The 22,225-nt window shown below is 40.8% G+C and overlaps 1 protein-coding gene across 4 annotated transcripts in view; it reads right to left on the reverse strand.

The window, feature by feature from the left end:
* Positions 1–21,970, reverse strand: part of slc44a5b (solute carrier family 44 member 5b) — a 31,887-nt gene extending 9,917 nt beyond the window's left edge. For all 4 annotated transcript variants that reach the window (XM_068591333.1, XM_068591334.1, XM_068591332.1 and 1 more), the window contains exons 1-11: positions 21,753–21,970; positions 10,041–10,089; positions 5,729–5,802; positions 4,339–4,423; positions 3,885–3,969; positions 3,637–3,750; positions 2,758–2,818; positions 2,544–2,667; positions 639–722; positions 354–466; positions 44–175 (exon numbers count right to left, since the gene is read on the reverse strand). In XM_068591333.1, the coding sequence (XP_068447434.1) occupies positions 44–175; positions 354–466; positions 639–722; positions 2,544–2,667; positions 2,758–2,818; positions 3,637–3,750; positions 3,885–3,969; positions 4,339–4,423; positions 5,729–5,802; positions 10,041–10,089; positions 21,753–21,789 (958 nt within the window). In that variant the 5' untranslated portion in view covers positions 21,790–21,970. The remainder of the gene's footprint in view (positions 1–43; positions 176–353; positions 467–638; positions 723–2,543; positions 2,668–2,757; positions 2,819–3,636; positions 3,751–3,884; positions 3,970–4,338; positions 4,424–5,728; positions 5,803–10,040; positions 10,090–21,752) is intronic.
* Between the last annotated feature and the right edge of the window lie 255 nt (positions 21,971–22,225).

Genomic DNA, 22,225 nt, shown 5'->3' on the forward strand with positions numbered 1-22,225 from the left:
GGGTTTGGGTTTACATAATACACGGAAGGGGATAACAACATACTGAAGATGAGCCACGTTTGGCTGAGCTGAAGGTAGATGCTGAAGTCTGTGTGGATGCCGATATCAGAGATGGTGATATTAGCACTTGGCTCCATGCTCAGAGTGCTGTACTCCCAGTAACAGTGCCAGATACCTGAGAGACACAGAGAAAGAGAGAGAGAATGAAAGTCAGGAAACAATGCAACAGGAAAGGTGAGAGAAATCTAAATCTGCCACAGTTTGCCATGACAACAGCACTGTTCATGGCAAAATAGGTCAGAAAGTCAAATGTAAAACATGTGGGCAACATCTCCAACATGATGAATACTCACCGAAGCCGACTGCAATAATGACACTAAAGATAATGAGCCACAGGATTACACCAGCAATGTAGCGCAGTAGAAGGATGAAGATCAGACTGACCCCCATGCTTATCACCAGACCACTGCAACAAACACAAACACATATTTGACGGGTAGGACAGCAGGAATTCTTTGCATGTAAAAGTTACATTTTAATAAATTGCATTATTTATATCATTGATGGGTCAGATCCCCCCCCACCCTCCAACTACATACGAGCACATATTACATAAAAAAGAGTGATAACATTCTTACTAGAGGATCCAGTCCCAAGAATTTGCATAATCCTCAAAGATCTTCCTGCCAACTTCTTTGGCATCCAGCAGACTGGAGATAGTTCTGTGGTGGAGTAACGAGGTGAGACCGGAAGAGAAAAAATGACATAAAAGGGATTTAATAAGGACACAGAGATGGACTGTGGGATTTTGCGATACTGCCACAAAACAATTCTCAAAAACATTTTGACACTTTACTCATCTTTGATTTTCTTACAATGAAACAAAGATGGGTAAGGTTTAACATTGCTTTTGATATTCTCAGCTTTAGGAGCTATGTATTGGGTTATGAGGGTCTGAAGAGACATATTCTAACTTTAATATCAAAGAGCCACAAAACAGCGTTAGTGTTACTGAAGGGCTATGGAGCAATAGATCCTTCGGCATGGTGGTAAATGGTAGAGCAGCGTGTTACTGAATGTGATGCAGGAGCATCTAGTGGAAGGGGACGTATTAATGGATGCATTAGACCAAGAACCAGTTGTTTCTATTCACAGGAAAGGTTAAGTGTCTGATAACTAATAAAACAAACTAAATGCTTTAAATACTCAGCATAACAGACTCAAGATAAACTGTATTGTTTTTTTTAATTCGTTATGCTTGTCACCTAACTTAAATGACTCAATCTGTTTTGATATTTCAACTTAACCTTTCCCTGTGCAAAAACACATTTCAGCATCAAAACAAACATATTTCTTGTCTAGTCTGTCAGTTTATTGAAAGAACTCTGGTAATGAAAATCAGAAACAGACTATAAGGGTTGATATCTCCACAGGGAAAATAAAACTACAAGACTGGTAGCAGAACACTGCTACTGAACATTTTGACCGCAGAGACACTGCCCTATGACACAGATGAATCTCTAAAGTACAGACAGAGGAGGGAAAGAGGACAAGCTAACATTGCTATGGGACAAACACAACGCTGAAAGCCGCTCTGAAACCAAGCAGAAAATCATGAGCTGTTATTCAGCTCCCTAAAGGTCACTGAAACCTTGTCTATAGGCAAGAGTTTGGATCATATCCAGCACTGTTATGCAAACCTGCATTCATGTCTAGATCCAGGGAGCAAACCTAGTGACCACCAGGGGGAAGCACAGCCATGTTATTTGACACCCAAAGTAGTAGATGACTGGATGTTTTTAAGGTAGATATATGCCACAAACAATTGAATCAATCTGTCCTAATTCCTGTCCGATGCTGCAGGTGGAGGGAAGCAGGAACAGATTGTTTATCATGAAGACACAGGGTTAGTCTACAAAAAGCTACTGGCTACAGCGGAGGCAAAGTTAAATAGCTATAATAAATCATTTTTGAGACCTTTCCACTCTTTGCTGCATGGCCGTTACTTGGCTACGAAAAGAAAAGCATTAAAGCACATTATCTTTCCAACTAAATCAGGGCAAACACAAGTTGGTCACAGCAAACACAGAATCATGTATGTTATATCAGCTCACTGGTTTAAATACATGATTTCTCTGCTTATCCAACATTTAAAGCCATATCAGTCGTTAACATGTCGATGGCGTAGATTTACAAAGCAGCTGTTAAGCTCATAGGTACACCTGAAGTTCAAATCTTGAACTTGCGGGTAAGCTGCATTTCGTGCAATAAACATGCAAACGACTTTGAATGTGGTTGGACACATTCCTGGGCATCAGTGACATGCCCACTTGTCCTACCCTGTAATATCTGTCCAGTGCTCTCTGGGTGCAGAGCGGGCAGCCCTATTGACAGTATAACAGTTTTAAAATACTTTATTTTACACAGGTAAAATATGTATACATATGTTTGTGTATACATACATATGTTAATTTATTTTTTGTGTAACTTAACTGGTTGAACAACAAGGAGAAATATTAACGTTGCAGGGAAGCATATCTTACTTGGCAGCATCTTGGAGGTCGCTGACATTTCTCTGTTTATTGTCACCGTCTTTGAAGATGGTCTGATTGGCTACAGTTAAAATTCCATTTCTTGTGATGAAATCCGGGAAGCACCGCTGAAGGACTAAAAACACAGTTCTTTAGTGGCCTGGCAAACAGATAGTGAGCCATTTATTGTGTGTTGTTGTGATTACAGTTTTTCCGATGTACTTACAGGGTCTGCTTGGCACGATCATCGATGGGCAGTCTTCATCTCGTATGATATTTGCATCTGTCTGAAAGTGAAAAAAAAGAGAAGGCACAATATTAAAAACAAGATATGTATTGTAGTATAAATTATTGGGAGCAATGGAATGGAACGTCTTTACCATTTAATTAACTGATCTTTCTGTTGTTTTATCTTAATCTGTCCTGTAGGTTTCTGTATATCTCTAAAATCTAATAAGATCTCACTTTGGCAACGTAAAATTTGCAGTGAGCGTTGTTATCAATAATATAATTATTCCTGAAGACCAAAGTCAGATGTGACATTGTTGGATTGAATCCTTTCTGATGTAACACCGTCATACATGGGATAACAGTGGGAAGGGAAATCAGTGATTTATTCCTCGCAGTATGACTGCGCTGTTAGGTGCTCCCACACACCACCTTACTTTCTGGTTCTTACACAGCACCGTGCCAACGTCACCGAACTGCTGCCAGCCGACAGAACGGGGCTGTGATGTGCATCAGTGGCAGTGAGCTCACTTCCGGCCGTCTCTCACGGTACATTCAAATGAGCTCTTCATTATAAACACTGTACAGATAAGTGATGAAATCTCAGGATGGATTCCTTTTTTTGTTTTTAGAATTTTTCTTGTGCAATTATATTTCCAAAAAGTGTGTCTACAAGAGATAAGGTCCAAACTCTTGTAATTTAGAAGCCCATTTTTGCCTGAATAGAATTCTGAGGACATTACAAACTATATTAGATACCTGGGTGTCACACATGAACTGGTATACAAAACAACAGCGAGGGAGCATTGCATCCAGACAAGGCATGGGGATTCAATAGGTATATTTTCATCTAGTTTGAAAAAAATTGACCATTCACCTTTGAGTTGTTGTCGATGCTCGGCTTGCAGAATTGCTTGTAGTAGTTCCAGCCATTGGAACTCTTTGCATCCACTAGAGTTGCAAATCTGTCAGGGCACTTGGAGACACAGAGCTAGAGGAGGGAACGCGTCCTCTTAATGAAAAAGCCCATCAATCTTGCATAATCAAGCGTGGAGGACAGATTGGTGAGGAACACAAAGCAGGGCAAACATATGGTGGTAGAAGGGGATTCACTTAGTCTCTTACCTGGGTTGTAGGGCACTGGAGGTTAATCAAAACTGCAGGATTGGCACATTTCAATATGTTAAAGTAGAACAATATGGATTTGTTTCTGTGGAGACATATGGTGACGATAAAGAGAGAAGTCGTATTAGAAGGATTCAATAGACAGAGAAACAGGTCCATTACTGCAATGTCTTATGAGCAAGCATTTACACACACACACACACACACACACACACACACACACACACACACACACACACACACACACACACACACACACACACACACACACACACACACACACACACACACACACAATGTGTAAAGCCTGCCATAATTAATCACAAACCATCACCGTGTATTGTGGTCAAATCCTTATGCAAGTGTAAAGATAAAGACTGGAAGCTGACTGACAAATTGGGGAACATAATTATTCTAGTGTACAATCATTTAAGAAAGATATTTTTCCACTCACGCATTGGGGGTGTTCTGGTAGCCACAGAACTGGCCATAGCTGTCGGTTGGATAGACAACCTTCCTGGGGTCGCCATGGACCCAGGCTGAAAACATAGCACAGCACAATTTTAGCGTGTGTAACCACACTAGACACATGCTCCTGAAACTGGCAGTATCATTGTTTTACCGACTGAGGTGCACAAGGCTCTCTGTGGTCCTAAATGACACATGCTATCAGTTTTGGAATGTGAAGAGTAAGTCTGAGAGCTTGTGTTTTTTTAAGGCAACAGAGAAAATGATCAGCTACCTTAGGACATGTATTGCATTATTATTATTATTATTATTATTATTATTGTTAATATTATTATAATAAGGTACAGCTGGGTCAACAACAGTCCTATATAAATCCATAGGAATCAAATATATAAGTGTATCAGGCCAAGGTCATGCGTGTCTCTCTGTGAAGAAACCAAACTAAAAAAGCAACAACAGATATTTATTTGGAAGGTATGCAAGCATGTTAATTAATAATACAGCTCTACACAGATGAAAACAAATCAATCTAGTTTAATTTGTTTTGTTACTTTTCTCCTGACAGGAGTAGCAGGAACCCTGAAATTAAATTTGCAAAGCAATTCTTGCGTTTCATTAGTTTTCTTAACCTGAACAACAGCAGGCTTTTCCCCTTACCAGTCAATGAAGTATTGTTCTGAATGTGAAGCGGTATAACAAAGACTTGTCTTTGACAAAACAAGGATGCTGAAACTTTACAAATTAAACAGAAAGAATCACAGAATTCTTCAGCCGATTGTAGAACATGTCATTGTGTATTTCACATCCATTTTCATGGCTCCTGCTCTTTTTTAAATGACTTTGAAAAAGTAAGTCCTTCCCATGCCCAGATAAGAAGTGACTCCGGTGAATACACGCTTGCAAGGGACGGCATTTTGGTGAAAACATTGGGATTTAATTTTCCCCCAATTCATGATGTTTATCATATGTGTGAAAGAGAGAGGACAGAAATGTGCAGTCTGGTGCGCAGAATAAAACAGGATATGTTTTCTGCACGTGAAAGAAAAATTAGAGAGAAAGTAAATACATTAAATGTAAAAAAAAGGAAAACTACAGACAAAATGAAAAAAAAAGAAAAAGCCAATGAGGAAATTCACCATACTGCGAAGCCTTATTCATTTGAAATTGGACTTTGTCACACTCAAGTGACCTAGACCAGACTAGGTTTCAAGAAAATGTGAATGAAATGATTGCCCGAGGGAATCACTGGCCATCTATTTAGCAAAAAGATTACCCCAGGCCGACACTTTCACTATATGACCAGACCAGAACATGTCATATCCTATGTTTGTGTGTCATTAAGAACTTTGCATTGAGAAGCAATACGTCAAACTCACCCACGGTACCCAGTCCGATGTAGCCAAAGATGACACCGATGAAGATGAAACAGCACATCACATCAGTGCAGCGCCTGGCAGGGAGAAAAAAAGAAATGTGTGAAAACAAATAACAGATGAGTGACATCTGACGCAGATTATGATATGGTTAGTTTTGAATGGTTTTCCTGAGAAAAATACATTAATTGTGTGTTCAACTATTTTATTGTTGTGCGTTTGTGGGGCTGCAGCATTTTCTACCAGGTATAACAATGCGTCACCAGTATACTCGGTTTTCAGTGAAACTGTAGTGCAGGTCTACTGACTTTCTAATGAGACCCCGAATCCCCCCAGAGTCAACCGTCCCACAGGCACAGACAGCTATTTGAAGTTTGCTTTTCTCTCCACAGCATCCTCAGCTTGCTAGTTTAAAGCAGCATCTCAGAGTCTCTTTCTCTCTCTCTCTCTCTCCTTCACTGTCTCTCACCCACAACAAGCTTTCATCCCCTCCTTTCCACTTGGAGAGAAGCTGTCATTCCAGCCCCTTTTTAGCCCACTTTTTTTTTTAAAACTATTCAGACTAGGCGTACTGAGCTCAGCCTTGAATAAAGCCAAGCTCAATCCACTGTGCCCAGTAGTACCATACAAAGGACAAACATAGGCTCCCTCTAACACCATATGCAACACAAATTGACTTGAGACCCTCATCTCCTCCAGCTTTCAACCCTTCCCCTCTTTCATCCAGAGGAGCGAAGCCAATGTCAAAAGGAGGCCTGAGACCAGAGATGTGACAATGTTTCCTCTGTGTAGTTCTTTGAGGAGTGGATTGACCTTGTTTTGTATGCAGCATGGTTACATGGTTTTATACAGGCTACTCTTCAGCCTCCAAATACAAATTCAAGATTAAATAGCAGACAGTGGAGAGAGCACTGATGCACACAGATCAACCCATACAGAGAGGGATACATATAGCTTAAAATAGATACTGTACATTTACATTAGTCAGTGTAGTGTTACTCAGAGCAACCCCTTCGAATCAATTAGGGTCATTTAAGTTTGCATTGCAAATGATCCCAGACTGTTTATAAGTTTCAGAGCTACTTTCTATGGTCCTGCATTAATAACTGGAGTATAGCTTGAACAGGCTGCTCTGGGAGACTGGTTTGTGCTGAACTTGTATTTTGTGTTCCGACAAGGCTGCTAATTCTACTCGTTTCTCATTTGAAAATAAGATCCCTCCATTATCACGGCCCTCATCTGAGTTTCATTAAGACTGCATACTTGCAAATTCAAAATTTGATTTTTCCACCCATAGACCATCTGCATCAGCCAAACCTCCAATAACTGACACTGGAAGACAAAAGACTAAACAAGCAGGTGGTTACCATATGAAATGAGACTTAGGGGCTTGGTGTAAACCATTGTTTTTTTTGGAAAAGCACAGCAATTATTTTTGGGAGATAATAGAGAAACAAAGGCTGCAAGTGGACACAGCTCTGCCTGGGGAAGACCGCTACAGTTTTACACTGGCAGTGAATATGAGAAGTGCAAAAACAACACACTACAGGCAAAGCTGTTGCTGATGTTGTGAGTATTATTAACAAAGGGAGACAAGGGAGAACCATTTCATCACATTAAAAAAAAGAAGGGAAAAGGCTGTCAGGGTTGCCATGGCAATGGTTGCATTCCTCATCTTTGAATCCCTCTCTTTCCTTTAGCTGGAAGATAAGTTAGCTCTCACTCAGCAACACATCATAGATGATTAAAGGGGGAGATATGTGGGGTGGGGGTTTAAAGCAAAACCTTGTCTCTCCTACACTGTAATATGTTACTGTAGATCCGTCTGCATTATTAAGTAAAGTGCACACAGCACCACGGTGCGAATACAAAGTCACCTTTGAAGCATGCAACGGTGAGTGTTGAAGAGAAGCTGACAAAGTGAGGGAGGTGGTTTAAACTATTTTGCTTTCTTCTCTTATCTCAAAAAAGCAGGCCAAATCCAAAAGTGCAAATCTATTTGGACCCCAACCCCTTCCGATGTGAAGTGGTACCAAAGGGACCAACGGATTGCCCTGCTGCTTGTGTACTAAACTGGGGGAGAAAAAAAAAATCAGTACTCAAAGTTCTGTCAGAGCAATAAGAAACGTTTGTGTCAAGTGTTATATTTGCTGGGCTGATATTCTGAGCTAGCCAAGGTGACACAGATGGCAGCAGTGCCATGGAATAGCATGGATCCCATTGTAGTGTGAATCCGCCAGCCTGTCTGTGTTTTGTAACAGACATTAACAGAAAAGGACATTTGGAGGGTCAGATTTGAACACGATAGGGATATTTCCCATGGTCATGAAGCCAAGAGGGATTTTTCAGACGAACACAAGGCTCCTTTAGGTAAGTTGTCACACATGCTACGATGGCAAGAAGCAGCTGATTTGTAAAGGAAGTAGATTTGTTTCTGAGTGCACATCAAAGGCATTACTACTTTGCAATAAGGTTGTGCATTTGTGGCTCCTCTGGGTATATTTTGGATCTAGACTATACAGTATCTGTGTATTATATTGTCCCAGTTTGAATGAACACTACACTGTGCCCACTTCTTTATGTCCTTTAGAGTACTGCTCAATAACCACAGATATCGTTACTTCATTTCGGCACCGAGCTCGCATGAAAACAAGACGACCGCAGAGTCGGTTCTCTCCCAGTTCTCATTAAGAAAAGCCTCTGAGCCACAGAAACATCAAAGTATCCTTGGCGCCTTCACCCAGCTGTAGCAGTGAAATGGGCTGAAGAGGGTGGGATAAAGAGACACAGGAGGTATGAAACATGCCTTTACAGCAGCCTGCCAAACTGACATTGAACATAAAAGAGATAAGAGCCTATATTACCTCAGAAAATGACTATATCATCAAAAAAGTCTGTGGTGACACCCTCGAAGGGTTTTTGCTTTATTCTGCTCTTCATTGTGCAAGAAAATCAGGTAGTCATAAAATGTATATCATTTTAAATATCCCTATTCATTGTCTGTGATTCTAAATGAAGATCACATACGGCAAACTAGGGGGAGAAGCGGAGCAGACAAAGTACAGGAAGCGGGTGCCCCAAGCTCAGGTTGAGGGGAGGTCATAGAGGGAGTGTATATCCCATTGCAGGTGCTGCAGCCATTCGGCACATGGCATTTGTCACACCTGCAGCCCATCAGCTAATCAGAGGGAGGATACATTCTCAGAGCCGGAAGCAGCAGAAGGGGAGACCGACTGAACAGGAGGCTACGAGGACCTCCTGAACCTCTGGAGAGCAGCTGCATCGGATGAGTGGTAATCCAGTGCGCTCACCTCTCTCCTCTGCTCTGCCCACACAGGACAAAGGAACCGTCTCAAACCAGGCGTGTGACCGAAGACCCCGACTGGGAGGAATCTTTTGTTAAGTTTGACCCCACGCCCCTTTTCCCTAACCTATTTATTAAAGGACACTTTTTGTTAAAGTAATACTGTCTCTGAGTCTCCTGTTTTGTTGCGGAACCTTTCCTCCAAGTCGCCACAGTGTGCAAAGCAACGTTATTGTCTTTTTGGGCATATGCAAGTTCACTTTTAAGTGCCTAAAGTATCACACAAGTTGCAAATTTTCTGGAAATCAATGTATAAGACATCTTTTTTGTATTTCATTTGTTATATATTCTGTAGAAATGATGGCCTCACGTCACATAGCTAGCTGTGTGACAAGAATACAATGGTAATAACTGCTGTAATTCATCAAGAGAAGTGCTATTGTGTTTCTGGTTGAAAAACAGGAGACATCTTGATGCAACAGCCCCGATGATGTGTGGACTACATCTGTTTGGGTGTATCTGTATGGTTAATAGTGTGTGTCACATTGTGCTAACTCCAGCCACCAGCTTGACTTATGGCCATTGATTGTGTGGTGGAGTGGAGAGAGCTTCCAGCACTCGGCCTCAATCTTTATTAACGTGGCATAACGAATGATCAATCTATCAGCGCACCAACTTGGGTGTGTACCAAAAAGATTATACAATGGACAAAATCAATATACACGGAAGACAGTGTCAAATAGTTATATGGTCAGGCTACCAGAATAAAACCCACAAAAAACAACAAACAAAACACATTCCTAGTGGGATGTACATGTACACATATAGCTTTTAATCTATTTTAGTTTTGAGATACCTGTCTCAAGATTTCTGCCGACACGTCTCAAAACACATTTGTAATGCAGTGTCTTAATTGGGCGTCAAAAGTATTATTATTTATTATGATACAGCAACATTGTTAGACACAACAATTATAAAGCAAATGGTGGTGGTGTAGAGTACGTGTAGTACCGTTTTTTAACGGGTCCTCTGAAGCTTGGGTCAAACTTGTGCGGCTCACCTGTAAGAAAACAGAGTAGCGTGAGATCACAATCAAATAGAACAAAAGTAACAATCACTGATAAGAGTGAGTAACATGTCCATTTCACAATGCATGTCTCATATCAGGACCGCGATGAAGAGGGATGATCATGCTAAGATAAAGCAAAAAAAAGCTAAAACAATGTAGCTGTAACACAGAAATGCAATAAATCATATTAACAACTCTAAGGGCTCAGCTAAACAGCGTATATGGGTCACAGTGAGGATTCCCCATTTGACCCAACAAAATGACTACTGAACCACTGTTGCAAGCACCATCAGTGACCCGAGGGGATAACGCCCACTATGTGCTCTTACAGGTAAGAGGAAGCATTTGCATTTATCACTGGCTTCTTCTTTGGTGCCCAAGCAGTCTCAAGCCCAGCTAAAACTAAGTATGACGCGAATGAGGATTTATTAATCACCACACATGGAGCGTAATATCTCCAAGCAGCTGGGGCAGACTTAGGGGCAGCATGAGTGGGCCAATCTCCCATCTGCCCATTCTCTGATTTGATCCTGTCGAGAGACGCACAACTCGGACCTGTTTCTAAAAGTGTGAGGAATGAGTACTGTACCATGTACAAATCATGTTCTGGATGTACTGGAAACTTGAATAAGTCCTAAATTTAACAAGGCACAGTAATACCCTTTTAGTTCTCTCAGCAAATAGAATCAAAAGACCAATACCAAGAGCAAATTTATCCTAATAACAAGTATTGACTAATTAATTGAGCTGATGGCTCCATCCCATAGATCATCGTGATTACGCAAAATTGATTAGAAACACATTAAAAAGCCATACTGTTGCATTGGGTGATATAATCTTCACTTCAATCAACTTGGGCAGTGGAGTTTATTCTGAAATAAGTCCACAACTGTGGTTTTGAATATGAACATGCTTATAGAGATTTTGTTTTTTTGGAGCATCCTAACACCCTTGACATGAATCCTTTTATGATCGGAATTTGATCCAAGTTTGATCCAACCCTAACCCCTCGAATGGAAATAAACACACCACAACCTCTCTCGCTTTCTCGCTCACAAAACCATCGCTGACAACTCAAAAGCAACATTGCATAACTGACTTTCTGTTGATTGGATAAAGTGAACATGATGATATTGTGACTTTAGTGGAAAGAATATATATTTACTGGTACTTTTAAGACATACACTACAAAACAAAACACAAAGTTGTCTCTTGTAATGTACTGATATGCTAAGGCAAAAATGTCACCAGACGTTTTCACCAGATTATGACTAAACCAGGAGATGCAGTGTGTACTTGTCTTTGCCATATAGTGAAGTTACTGTGCTGTCAATACCATCCATACTGCTACTGAATGTCTGGTTAGTCCGCAGTACAAGACTGTATTGTTTTTCCTTCGTCAGCCCAAAAAGGTCAGTAAATAGCCAAATACAGTGAATGCAAAAACCACAGCAACATCTCTTTCACGTCTCGAACAAATTTAACAGAGACATTGGTGTGAAAGCAATTAGGACACTGAAGAGCGTGCAATATCCATTGGTTTGTAATTAAAGAACCGCGGCTAATTATTGTATATGAAATTAAAAGAATTGCGGTCAACAAAAGTTAACTAAAACATATTTATCCTAAATGGAGTAAAAGAGCTGAACCTCAAGAAAACGTCTCATACTTTTAAATACTATTTTCTATTGAATATAGCCTTGACAGGACACAATGTCTAAATGAGAAACCCTCTAATACAATAGAAGAATCTGCCTAGTATAAGAGATTCAGCACGGTAAAGCCTGGAGGCTGCTAGTCACAACCCGCCAGCTACACATCCCATAAGTAAAGTCACCACAATCATCTGGCCATGGTGGAATGCCTTCGTGTTGCTGCAAACAAGGTCTCTAAAGCCCATATTTCTACATGACGTTAAGGCGGATGTTACACACATTTGCATGTGTGAAAGTATACGTTCCTGCCTGCCTTTCCCTACTGGGATTTTTTTTACCAGCCTCTATAGAGCAGTGGCAGTCTGAAGGATAGAGATGCTAGAGAGGCAAGAATTATGACAGTTGGCTGGTCTCATGACCGCATGGACTCTGTGCAGATATTAGATCATGAGGAAATTCCTTACATGCACTGTGGTTGTGATTATGACCATTTTAGCTCTTTGTCATGGCAGCCGCGTGAGCGGCTAGGCTTGCTATGAGAGGCTTCATGTGTTTTTTTTCTTTTCTTTTGTCCTTGCTGGTAAAAAAAACACAAGTGTGTGCCTAGCCATCTGCTTGGCTGTCACTAAAAGCCCCTCACTTTAGTTGTGTTTCAGGTCTAAAAATGTGAGATGTTCTGGGTTAAGTGTGTGAATTCCTCAGCCAAGGACACAATGTCACCAGACCAGGTGCTCACTGCAGCATTTGCAGAGCACTAGCACTGAATTTACTCTGCACTGTTTTTCAAATGACCTACAATGTTAAGAGCTCAAAGATGTTTGCCTAAATGATGCATCCTACAGATAATCCTGTACAAAGACAGATATTGAGAAATTAAAACTTTTTTCCCCTATAGTTTCATAAAAATGTGGGAGAAGGAACAATGCTGCTACCAAACCAATACCTGAGGGCAAATTAAGCCCGCCAAATGTCAAGAACCATGGTTGAGCATCCCAGATTATATTCAATTTAACTGTGCGAACTAAAAACAGCTCTATACCAATTTGATTTGAATTAGTTACTTTTGTTAACCTGCCATATTGAAAAAAAATCAAATAAATCAATATCATACCGTTACAACCCTGTGGTTGCAGGTGATAAGGTGTAGTTGCCTCCAATTGTTTTATATCTCAGTGGTTGTCGCTACACCCACATAGCCAGCAGGTTGCATCATAGGAACTCTCATCAGAGCTAATTATATATTCAGCTGCTGGGGTAAACAAGAGTCATAGCTACAAGCTGGGGACTTACTATACGAGGCCCAACGCAAGCGAAATTTATATGGATTTAAAAAAAAAATGTCATTGATCCTCCTCGGTTGTGTGGATAATCAAAACATAAGGTCCTTCTTGGTTGTGTGAATAATCAAAACATAAGGTCTCCACAGTGCGGGAGGAATTGTGACACAAACAAGTTAGTCCATATGGTGAGTGCAAGCGGAATCACACTGAGATCAAGGAGAGACAGTGGTAAAGGACAGATTGTGGTGCAGTGACTGTCACGGAGCAAAGCTTTTTTTTTCCAGAGTTATGTGTGGTTTCTTGGTCAGCCTACTGTTTGGAGTTGTCAAGCCTGACGGTGTGTCCAGCAAGAGGACCAGCAGGCAAACAGCACGATCCCCCTGCTAATGCGCCAACTGACGAACAATGGGGGCAGTCGTTATGTTGTTCAAAACCCAGGATACAAAACTGTCGATACAGTATGACGGAGGGAACTCAAAAACAAACATGTGATTGCTGCATCCTACATCCAACACATCCAAAACATATTATAGTATACAGCATACTCAAATATGCTGGAGGATTTCATACCCCTTTGCTCTAACACAATAACATGCAGGTGATAGGAGATTGTGCTTATTCAGCACAGATAAAATTAGCTGCTGTTCCAACTCACTACATCAGCTTGACTCCTTACATCAGGTTGTTGTACTTTTCTCTGTCCCACAAAACATATTTCAATAAAGGATTGAAAGAGGGTGTTGAAAATCATCAGTGATGCCTGGATACAAGCAGCCTCTGCAATAGATGACGGCTGTTTAGACTGCACTGCAGTGTGCCAGTGCAGGAGACAAGTGTGGTGCACTGGATGTGTGCTGCTGGCTGTAGTCGGGCTGAGAGTCTGTGGTCACCAACATTTGGAAAAAGCCTGGCAGGCATGCCAACACTGGGACGGCTAAAGTCAGCGTTAGCTCCACTAATGACTGGTCTTCTATATTGACAGTTTAATAATGGCATGTGTCCTGCTGTGACCTAAAGAGTTATGCGTGACACAACAATCATGGTGGTAAATCGAAGGCTCCAAGGCAATGAGGCTGGACGGGGTGAGGAATTACACATCAGAATCCGACAAAGGCTTTGCAGTAATGTCCGCGCCGAAATTTCATTTGCAGGTCTGCCATAGCAACAAGATCTATGGATCAGATCAGTTTACAGTAGTGAGGACTTAATACCGTAAACTAAGTCTGTGACAAACAAATATTTTGTGATAAAATGCCTTCTTCCGAAAGAAGTGTATTAATGAAAACGCTCAAAAAAAGATTGAAAAGGCAGTGTGAGAATGCCTCAATTTGGAGTCTGTACCGCCTGTCAGACGGATTCTCAAGAATGTGCTGGGATTGACTGCTGAGAATCGACTTCAGAGTGCCTGTGCCGGGAGAAAAAAAGCCAGATGTAACAACCCAGCCTGAAGAGATAAAGCTTCAGCTAAAAGTCACAGAAGCAGTTCACCGCCTTGCATTATACAATTTGGGAGGAGACTAAACTGCATACTTATCTTCTGCAGCTCACTTTATCATTAGGTTAGACTGCTCATGGATTATGTGCACATCTACTGAGTCACATAATTTATACTTTATGGGGCAAACATCACTGCGGAAACTTTGTGATCTGATCATGTGAGATCAAGCCAGTGAATTAAATTACATCGGCCAATACAGTAAATATAGAAATCTTAAAATCAAAGTCAAAAATTGAAAGCACAAAATGGTAGGAATGTTAATTGTACAGTACAGTGCTGTAATCACACCCTCCACAGTAAAACTTTCTTCATCCCCGTTTCCACAACCCCCTCCCCACCCGCCCACCCCTCCATCCCATCGTTTCCCCGCTCGTCTCCGTAAACTCATCCAGTCCACAGACACATCCACGCGGGGACACAGGCACCAGTGTGCCCAGGCCCCACGGTCCAACACAGGCCTCTTTCATACCGTGGTCAGGCAAACAGCTCGAACACTGCAGGTGCTCTACAAGGGCTGGGTCAGAGGGGCCATTTGGGGTGGACTTTTTTTTTTTACACTCTGCCGATTCACAAACATTTCTAAGACCTGGAGAGGGTGGAGTGCTGTGAGTGTGCACTCCTGTCAAAGCCACATTGGGCATGGAACCAGCTACAAATAAACAAAAAAAGTAAAAATAGAAATGTTAAAAATTCTGCATAATGATGTTGCTCAGCAGGAGAGGCACATCCTGTAAGCCTGAACGCTGTATACAGTATGTTCATTCATAATTGATGAAAGCGCTGGCTTCTGCCAATCCAGTGAGGAAAGCAACATCAGTAGCAAGGCTTTGGGCTTTTTCTCGAGCTTCTATTTCTAAATTAGCAGTGTTCAGGCTTCTCCTGAAATATGAGTGTTGTGTGCATGGCACAATAGTAACAAAGCTGCTTGGATATATCACTGTCAAATAGATAAGGATAGGGTAAGCTGCGATAGTCAGAAATGTACCATCGAGGTTTCACTTGTGTCAGGCAACACTCTCACATGTAACTAACCCCAACACACCAAAAGAAATAACAACACACATTGATTATTAGGAACCGCATCATGATCAAGGAAGTCTCCCACACCAGAAAAGAAAGGTACAAAGAAAACCTGAGACGAAATAATCAAAGCAGTTAAAAAGCTCCAGATGGCTCCCCCTTTTCATAATATTAAAAATGTTGAGAGAAAATACAGACAAACACTCTCCATGTAGCACCGTCACTCTCTTTTTCTCTGGCTTTCTCCCATCACCCTTCTGTATCCAAACACATCTTTGCTGCAGCGCTCTTATTTCCCCCCAGTGGACAACAGAACAACCCTTTAAGTGCTTGTCTCCTTATTGAAACAAGACAATAACATTCAGATCTCTGGTTTAGGTTTTTACTTAGCAGAGTCCCCTGGGATCCTCTCAACTATTAGCAGATGCTCAAGGAGTACTTGGCAAATCTGGTTTGGTAGCCCACTGTGTTAACACCTATCTGTGCACGAACAGTGTTTACAGTGCATATTACCAGAAGCAAGCTAAGACAAAGTGCCATCTGACATTCCCTCAAACGCAGAGGATAATGGGATCCGGGTTGGGAATCGACCCCCAAGAGTGGAGTTAGCATCCGAGTGCGTCAGACGCTGACAGCTAGCCTGCTGCTTTGAGCGGAGAAGTGGCAGCATTGTGGCTGGCGCTTCGTGACCTTGGTTACTTCTGTGGGAGCCTTCAGGCATTTCAGTGGCAGCCTTGTGTTCCTGTGAAACGAGGCTCACTCCCGCTGCTGTAGATCAGTGGAGGCTCAACCGGCTTGATCCTGGATTAATAAAGACTTAAACATAAGAGGATATACCTCATCTTGATATCCAAATATGCGACAAACACCAGTGCAAATTAACATACTTGTACACATTCTTTTTTCAACTATTACTCTTTTTTTCGAAGACAACTTCCCCAGGTATTCGTGTTGATATCCTGAAAAAACATGACGAAATAAGGCAGATTGCTGCATTAGAAACACAGAAGTATGTTTAAATGAATCCACACTGAAAACTGATTACTATTAAAAAAAATAGTACTGTAGATCTAATTTAGCTCACAGATGTATTTGCATGTTTTTCAGGACTGTACTTATCGAAACAATTAATAAAGGATTTTTTGCCGTGTGTGCTAACACAGAAAAATCCTCATCTCCCTCTGCACATTAAACTTTTATGTTAGGCGAGATGCATCTAGGCCCAGATTCGTAATGGTAGGAATGATGAAACTTTGCTTTTGCACATTTCACAGAGAATGAGTTTATTTCCATAACATTTTTATTTTATTTTTTAAATCAATTGCATATTTTTTCAACTCTGTCCACTTTGCACCCCACAAAAAGCTGAAGGTCAATTAAGTGTAAGCAGCGCTTTACACGAATGACATGCAAGTCCCCAAAGGGAATCTTTCACTGACTGTCATTGACGTGGCTTTATATAAGTGTATGTATGTATGTCACAGCACAGATTCGGAATCTTGATTCTTCACAAGAAATGTTAAGGAACTTATGTAATTTCATGAGTCTATGCCACATGTTTTACAATATAGATTTCAGAAGCCAAGTGATGCCCTTCTTAAGGTAGGAGGGCCATTGCCTTTATTTGGTCAATATAAAAAGGCGGGCTTGGTTATCTTGCGATAACCAGATTTTTCAGGTCATCCAACTGAAAAACTTGCCAACTCTGTGATGAACTGATAAAAGTACTTATCAACAATAGCTCCAAAAGTTGCTAATTTTCGCAAGAAAGTGGCTATGTCGGCCCCACCGACAGCCTGTCCCTTCAGCCCTCCCTCATCATATTAAACATAAAAAACAAACATGGCTATTGTTAGTACGTGACAAGCAATGAGTATGCAGGCAGAATATGCGCAGGCAGACAGGTTGGTCGGCAGACAGGTAGGTAGGCAGACAGGCAGACAGGCCGCCCTGCTGAATGAAGTGATTGGACGGGCTCACTACAGTCCTGCAACAACCACCTGATATTTGTTTCCTTCTTTTTTTTTAAATCAATAATTTGTTTCATTGCTTTATGTCGGAATGTAATGCCAATTTTAATAAAATTATTTAAAAATGTTTTTGATGAAGATCACTGTGGTGTGTTCTTCAACAAGAAATCTTCTGCTCCCAGCAAAAAAAGCATGTTTGCAACATCAGAACATGGTGTCTCTTAGGATAATGATTAATTTGTTTTGATCAAGCTAGCTGCATGATTTAGCAGATTAAACCCATCAAATGTAATTTTGTGTCTCACTGTGCACTAGAGACTCAAAACCTACGTGTCTAGCATGAAGGTATCTTCATGGCTCACTCATTTTCTAGTGTACCTTTGGCTTGTGTTTCATAAATCACTGCCAAAGTCACTTAGCTTTCTAGTCAAACACAAACACTGACTGTATTTGTACTGCAAATGAGAAATTTAAAGTCTCCTTGCTGTTGCATAGAAAGTCACCTCACAGCCCATCCAGTGCCGTGCAGAAGTGAATCTAAAATTATTTACTGACTCACCCAATTATTAGTGTGAATAATATACTAGATTTCCAGACACTGACATTGCAATCTATTGTTTAAAGACACATGAAATTAGTAGCAAAAGAACATAACCTTGTTAAATATAACGAGCAGATATGCCATGAAGGCCAATAAAATGTGTACTACGGAGTGAGCGTCGGTCTCTATTTGAGATGAGTATTTGCAGAGCACAGCGACACTTAAAAAGCCCATGATGGTACTTAGTCCAGGGTGAAAAATGGGCCATTTGAGCCAAAACCTTCCCTGACTGCAATTTCACAGGAAGAGGCTGCGGATGTTTGATTCTAAACCAAGGCTTTCAGCTTTCTGTCATTGACTCAGTATGAAAATGCAGCGTTTAGGCAAGCTGCCCATGCGAGAAATTTGTTAATTAACAGTGTGCCCGACTCAACACTTTCAGTGGTGAATGGAACTCATATCTAAATTGTTACCTACAAACCTGTCACGGAATGATTATGAGCTATTTTCTTCTTTTATGACTGACTGAACATTTCAGCAGTACAGAATAAGCCCACTGAACGCTTGCTACATAGTTAGAAACATTACATAATATACTAGATCTTCAATCTGGCTCAAACGGCTGAACGTGAATGATGGAACAGCAAGTAGGCGCAACGTAGCTCACTTGTTTTTTGCTGCTTTTCACAAGGTAATGTCATTTATTCTCAATAAAAGACAAATCCAACAATATAATATGTTAGTGCTAAATGACAACTCAATGTTGATGTGGAATGGCATCATAACAGTCCATCATTCTGCCTTACCTACGTCTAATTCAGTCCGTGATTCCATCATTTCCCAGAAATATACTCATTACCTTTTGAGACAGTAGGAGGGTTTCCGGTTGAGATAAACATTAGCAATACTTCCACAAAATATGCCTTGTGGCTGCTGTTCATAAAGTAACGGGTTTCTCTGCTTTTTCTATTTCCTCTTGTGTGATAGCTGAGTGTCACTGCAATGTAGCAAGTCTAGAAATAAACCCTTTTCCTTTGATTCTGCGGAACTGACATCAAAATCAACTGAAACTAAGATGAACAAGATCTATCCAACCAGCTGAAAATAAATGGATAGAAGCATCCACTTACACTTGGAATAAAAGATGTAAACCCCAACAGAAAGCCTGAAACCGTAAGTACATAACCACATTTGTGTTACTCTTCACTCCTCATTTCGTAAAATATTAGCTTCCAATGTAATTTGCAAACACTACGAGGTAAAGTATTCTGATGCAAAATGTGTCTTTTCGTTCTATGCTCAGTAGTGAGACCAACATTTTCTGAATTTCTCTTTTGCCGAGCTAGCTGATGGAGCAAAAGCACCAGGGAACCAATAACATAAAGCAGCTGACCTAAACACAGTGAGGCCCCATAACTCCATCTAATGCTCCAATAGCTATAGGTCAGTGGATGCTGTTGGGCAAAATTGAGTTTCTTAATTAAGTTGTCTCAATATATTTAATGTAATAGAAGATAATGCAGGTATATGAATTATATTATCCTGTGTAATGATGACCCTGCGGCCACGTAAATAATGATAATAATATTAATAATAATAATAACGATACATAGGCTCTACTTTGTGTCTCACTCCAAATCTGCGCTAACATGTTTATTTTCCACTCCACAAAATTTCCAGTGTCAGGTTTATGGTGATAGGGTTTGAAGGCCCCAATGGTGAGCTGCATGTCTGCCGAGTGTCGTGCGAATCAACGACAGATGACAGGTTGCAGTAGTGATTGACAAAGTGCTGTAGTCATGAGGTCTGAGGGACATTCGGGGTCAGCGTGTGGGAGACACAGTATTTTTTTCCCCATCAGGAGCAGACAGGACTAGACCTGGTAATGCCGAGTCACTCTGAAACTGTGCAGCTACTCTATTAAAGATTAAGCCTCCCCAGCAGTCATTTTTGTTAGATGATATCAGTATGTAACTGATAATTATGTCGAAGACTCTGCAGACTAAGCATGACATAAAAAATAATAATAATAAAGTTATGCATTATAACTGGGGTTGGACAAATTAGCTGATCATGTTATTGGTGTACCTTTGCATTTGGGTGAATCTGAGAAATGAGATGAGTGCAGACATGATATAGCCATGTACAAAAATCTTATGGAAAAAAATGCATTATGAACTAAGTATTTATTTTTCAATGAATAAATTGAAGATTACTAATATATAGAGAACAAGATTGCTTATCTATGGAATAATTATTACTATTATCAAACCTCAAAAAGCCACCGGTGTGGTACAAATCACCAGTGTAAGTTATTCTTTGTCTCAGAGGAAAGCCACTGTGTGGCATCTGGTGGTGATAAAGGATTATTTTTGCATTGATAAACAACCTTCTTCTAAGGCAGGCTAATGGACAGAAAATCTGCTCATGGATTACATCCTGGAGCTTTGAAAATGCCCCTCGGAGACTATAAATCCTTTGTTATCACTACCGATAACAGAGGACATTGCTTTGAATCTTTATTACTAAAAGAACTACCTGGACTGCATTTATTACAGCGTTGTGTAATGTGTAATGCTGCGAGAAGAGGCGAAGGAAAAGTGGGAAATAAAGACTTATTGTCAACGTTCCTGTAAACTAACGTTACAGCAAGAGGTTATTAATCTATTAACTCTTCTGCTAATTAGATTGGCAAAAAAAAAATGAATAGACATTTTGAGGTATTGTATTAAAGTCGAAAGGGTAACAATAGGACGGATTAAAAAAAAAAACATGCTACTTTTTTCTTTACACGTTAATATCCTTCATTATCCTCCCGTCAATGCGTATTCGATATCAAATCAATTAGTTTGCGTTAACGGTAATCGTTGAAGTCTTTTGTTAAGCTAAAATGCCCCAACGTGAGGATGAACGTCAGCTCGCTGCTCTTCTTTGTCCTTTTCGGGTTTGGGACAAAACAATGAGATATGATGGCAACGTCTTTGGGAAACTAGTGATGGGCATTTTCCACTAACGTTACATTCTGACAAAAATAATAATCATTGTAAAACAACTAGCGTTAACGCTAACAGACGAAATGATCTTGTAAGCCAGAACATATCAGCAGACTCATAGATTGTGGAGATAATGTTAACGTTATTGTTGTCATACCGTCACACAATAACGTGAAAGCCAGTTACAAGGAGGAATATATATCTGCGTTTACGACAAAGACGAAGTGATGACAAGTGAAGGAAGGAAAGTGATTCGATTTATTGTCTCCTATTGAGAGGACTTATTCGCCAGCGAAACAACACAAAGGCAAACCGTAACGTTAAATCACTGGAGTTCACCAGGTAACGTTATAACTATCGCCACAGACGCATTATATCTCAAGAAGCAGATTCAAGACACACAAGGCGGCGAAAAAAAGACGTTAGGCGACTTATTCGACAACAAAAAGCCGTTTAACGCACGAGACGACCGTTAACGTTACTGCGCATTTGATGCCAACCGTTAACCGTTAAATAGACCCTAAAAATAGTTAGCAACTGACAATGTCAGCAAGCTAACGTCCCAATAAATCACAGCAAATGGGTTGAACGTCACTCAGGCTAAATACCATACCTTTATATTGTGTTGTCATGTCTTCTCACAGTACAGAGGGGGTAAATACATTTTGGCGTTTACAACAAAGACGAACCGACTCACCATAATACAAGGAGGGAATGTCTGTCTTTTTAGCCATGGCACTTAGTAGGGCAAATGCAACGTCGTCTTGGTTTTGGAGACCGCATATGAGAGTCGAGGTGAACCGCAGTTATTTTAGTGGCTTTCGGCGGTCCCGTCGAGAAATAAACACAAGGAGGAACCTGGAGAGAGTCTCGGGCTCTTCGGAGGATGCTTCGGCCACGCAGCTGAGCGTCAGTTGTGTTTACAGCGTGACGTCATTAATTATTCCAAAACGATTTTAAAGGGGACGTGCAACGTGGCTGCTGCTGCTGAATGCCCCGTTTCCCTTTGTTTGGATGAGCTTCAAAAGCACGTCGTTGTTGTGCAGTTTGTCCGCTGGCGTGAATATGTGAAGGGTTTATACCGATGAGAGATAAAGAGGTCTTAGTAAACGGGTTGTGTATGTAAAAGCAGCGGTGAATTCCTGAATGCATCTCTTGGTTGATTAATAA

Source organism: Clinocottus analis, unplaced genomic scaffold (genome assembly GCF_023055335.1).
Source record: "Clinocottus analis isolate CAN_PGR_092001 unplaced genomic scaffold, fCliAna1.0.p SCAF_25, whole genome shotgun sequence".
NCBI classification, from domain to species: domain Eukaryota; kingdom Metazoa; phylum Chordata; class Actinopteri; order Perciformes; family Cottidae; genus Clinocottus; species Clinocottus analis.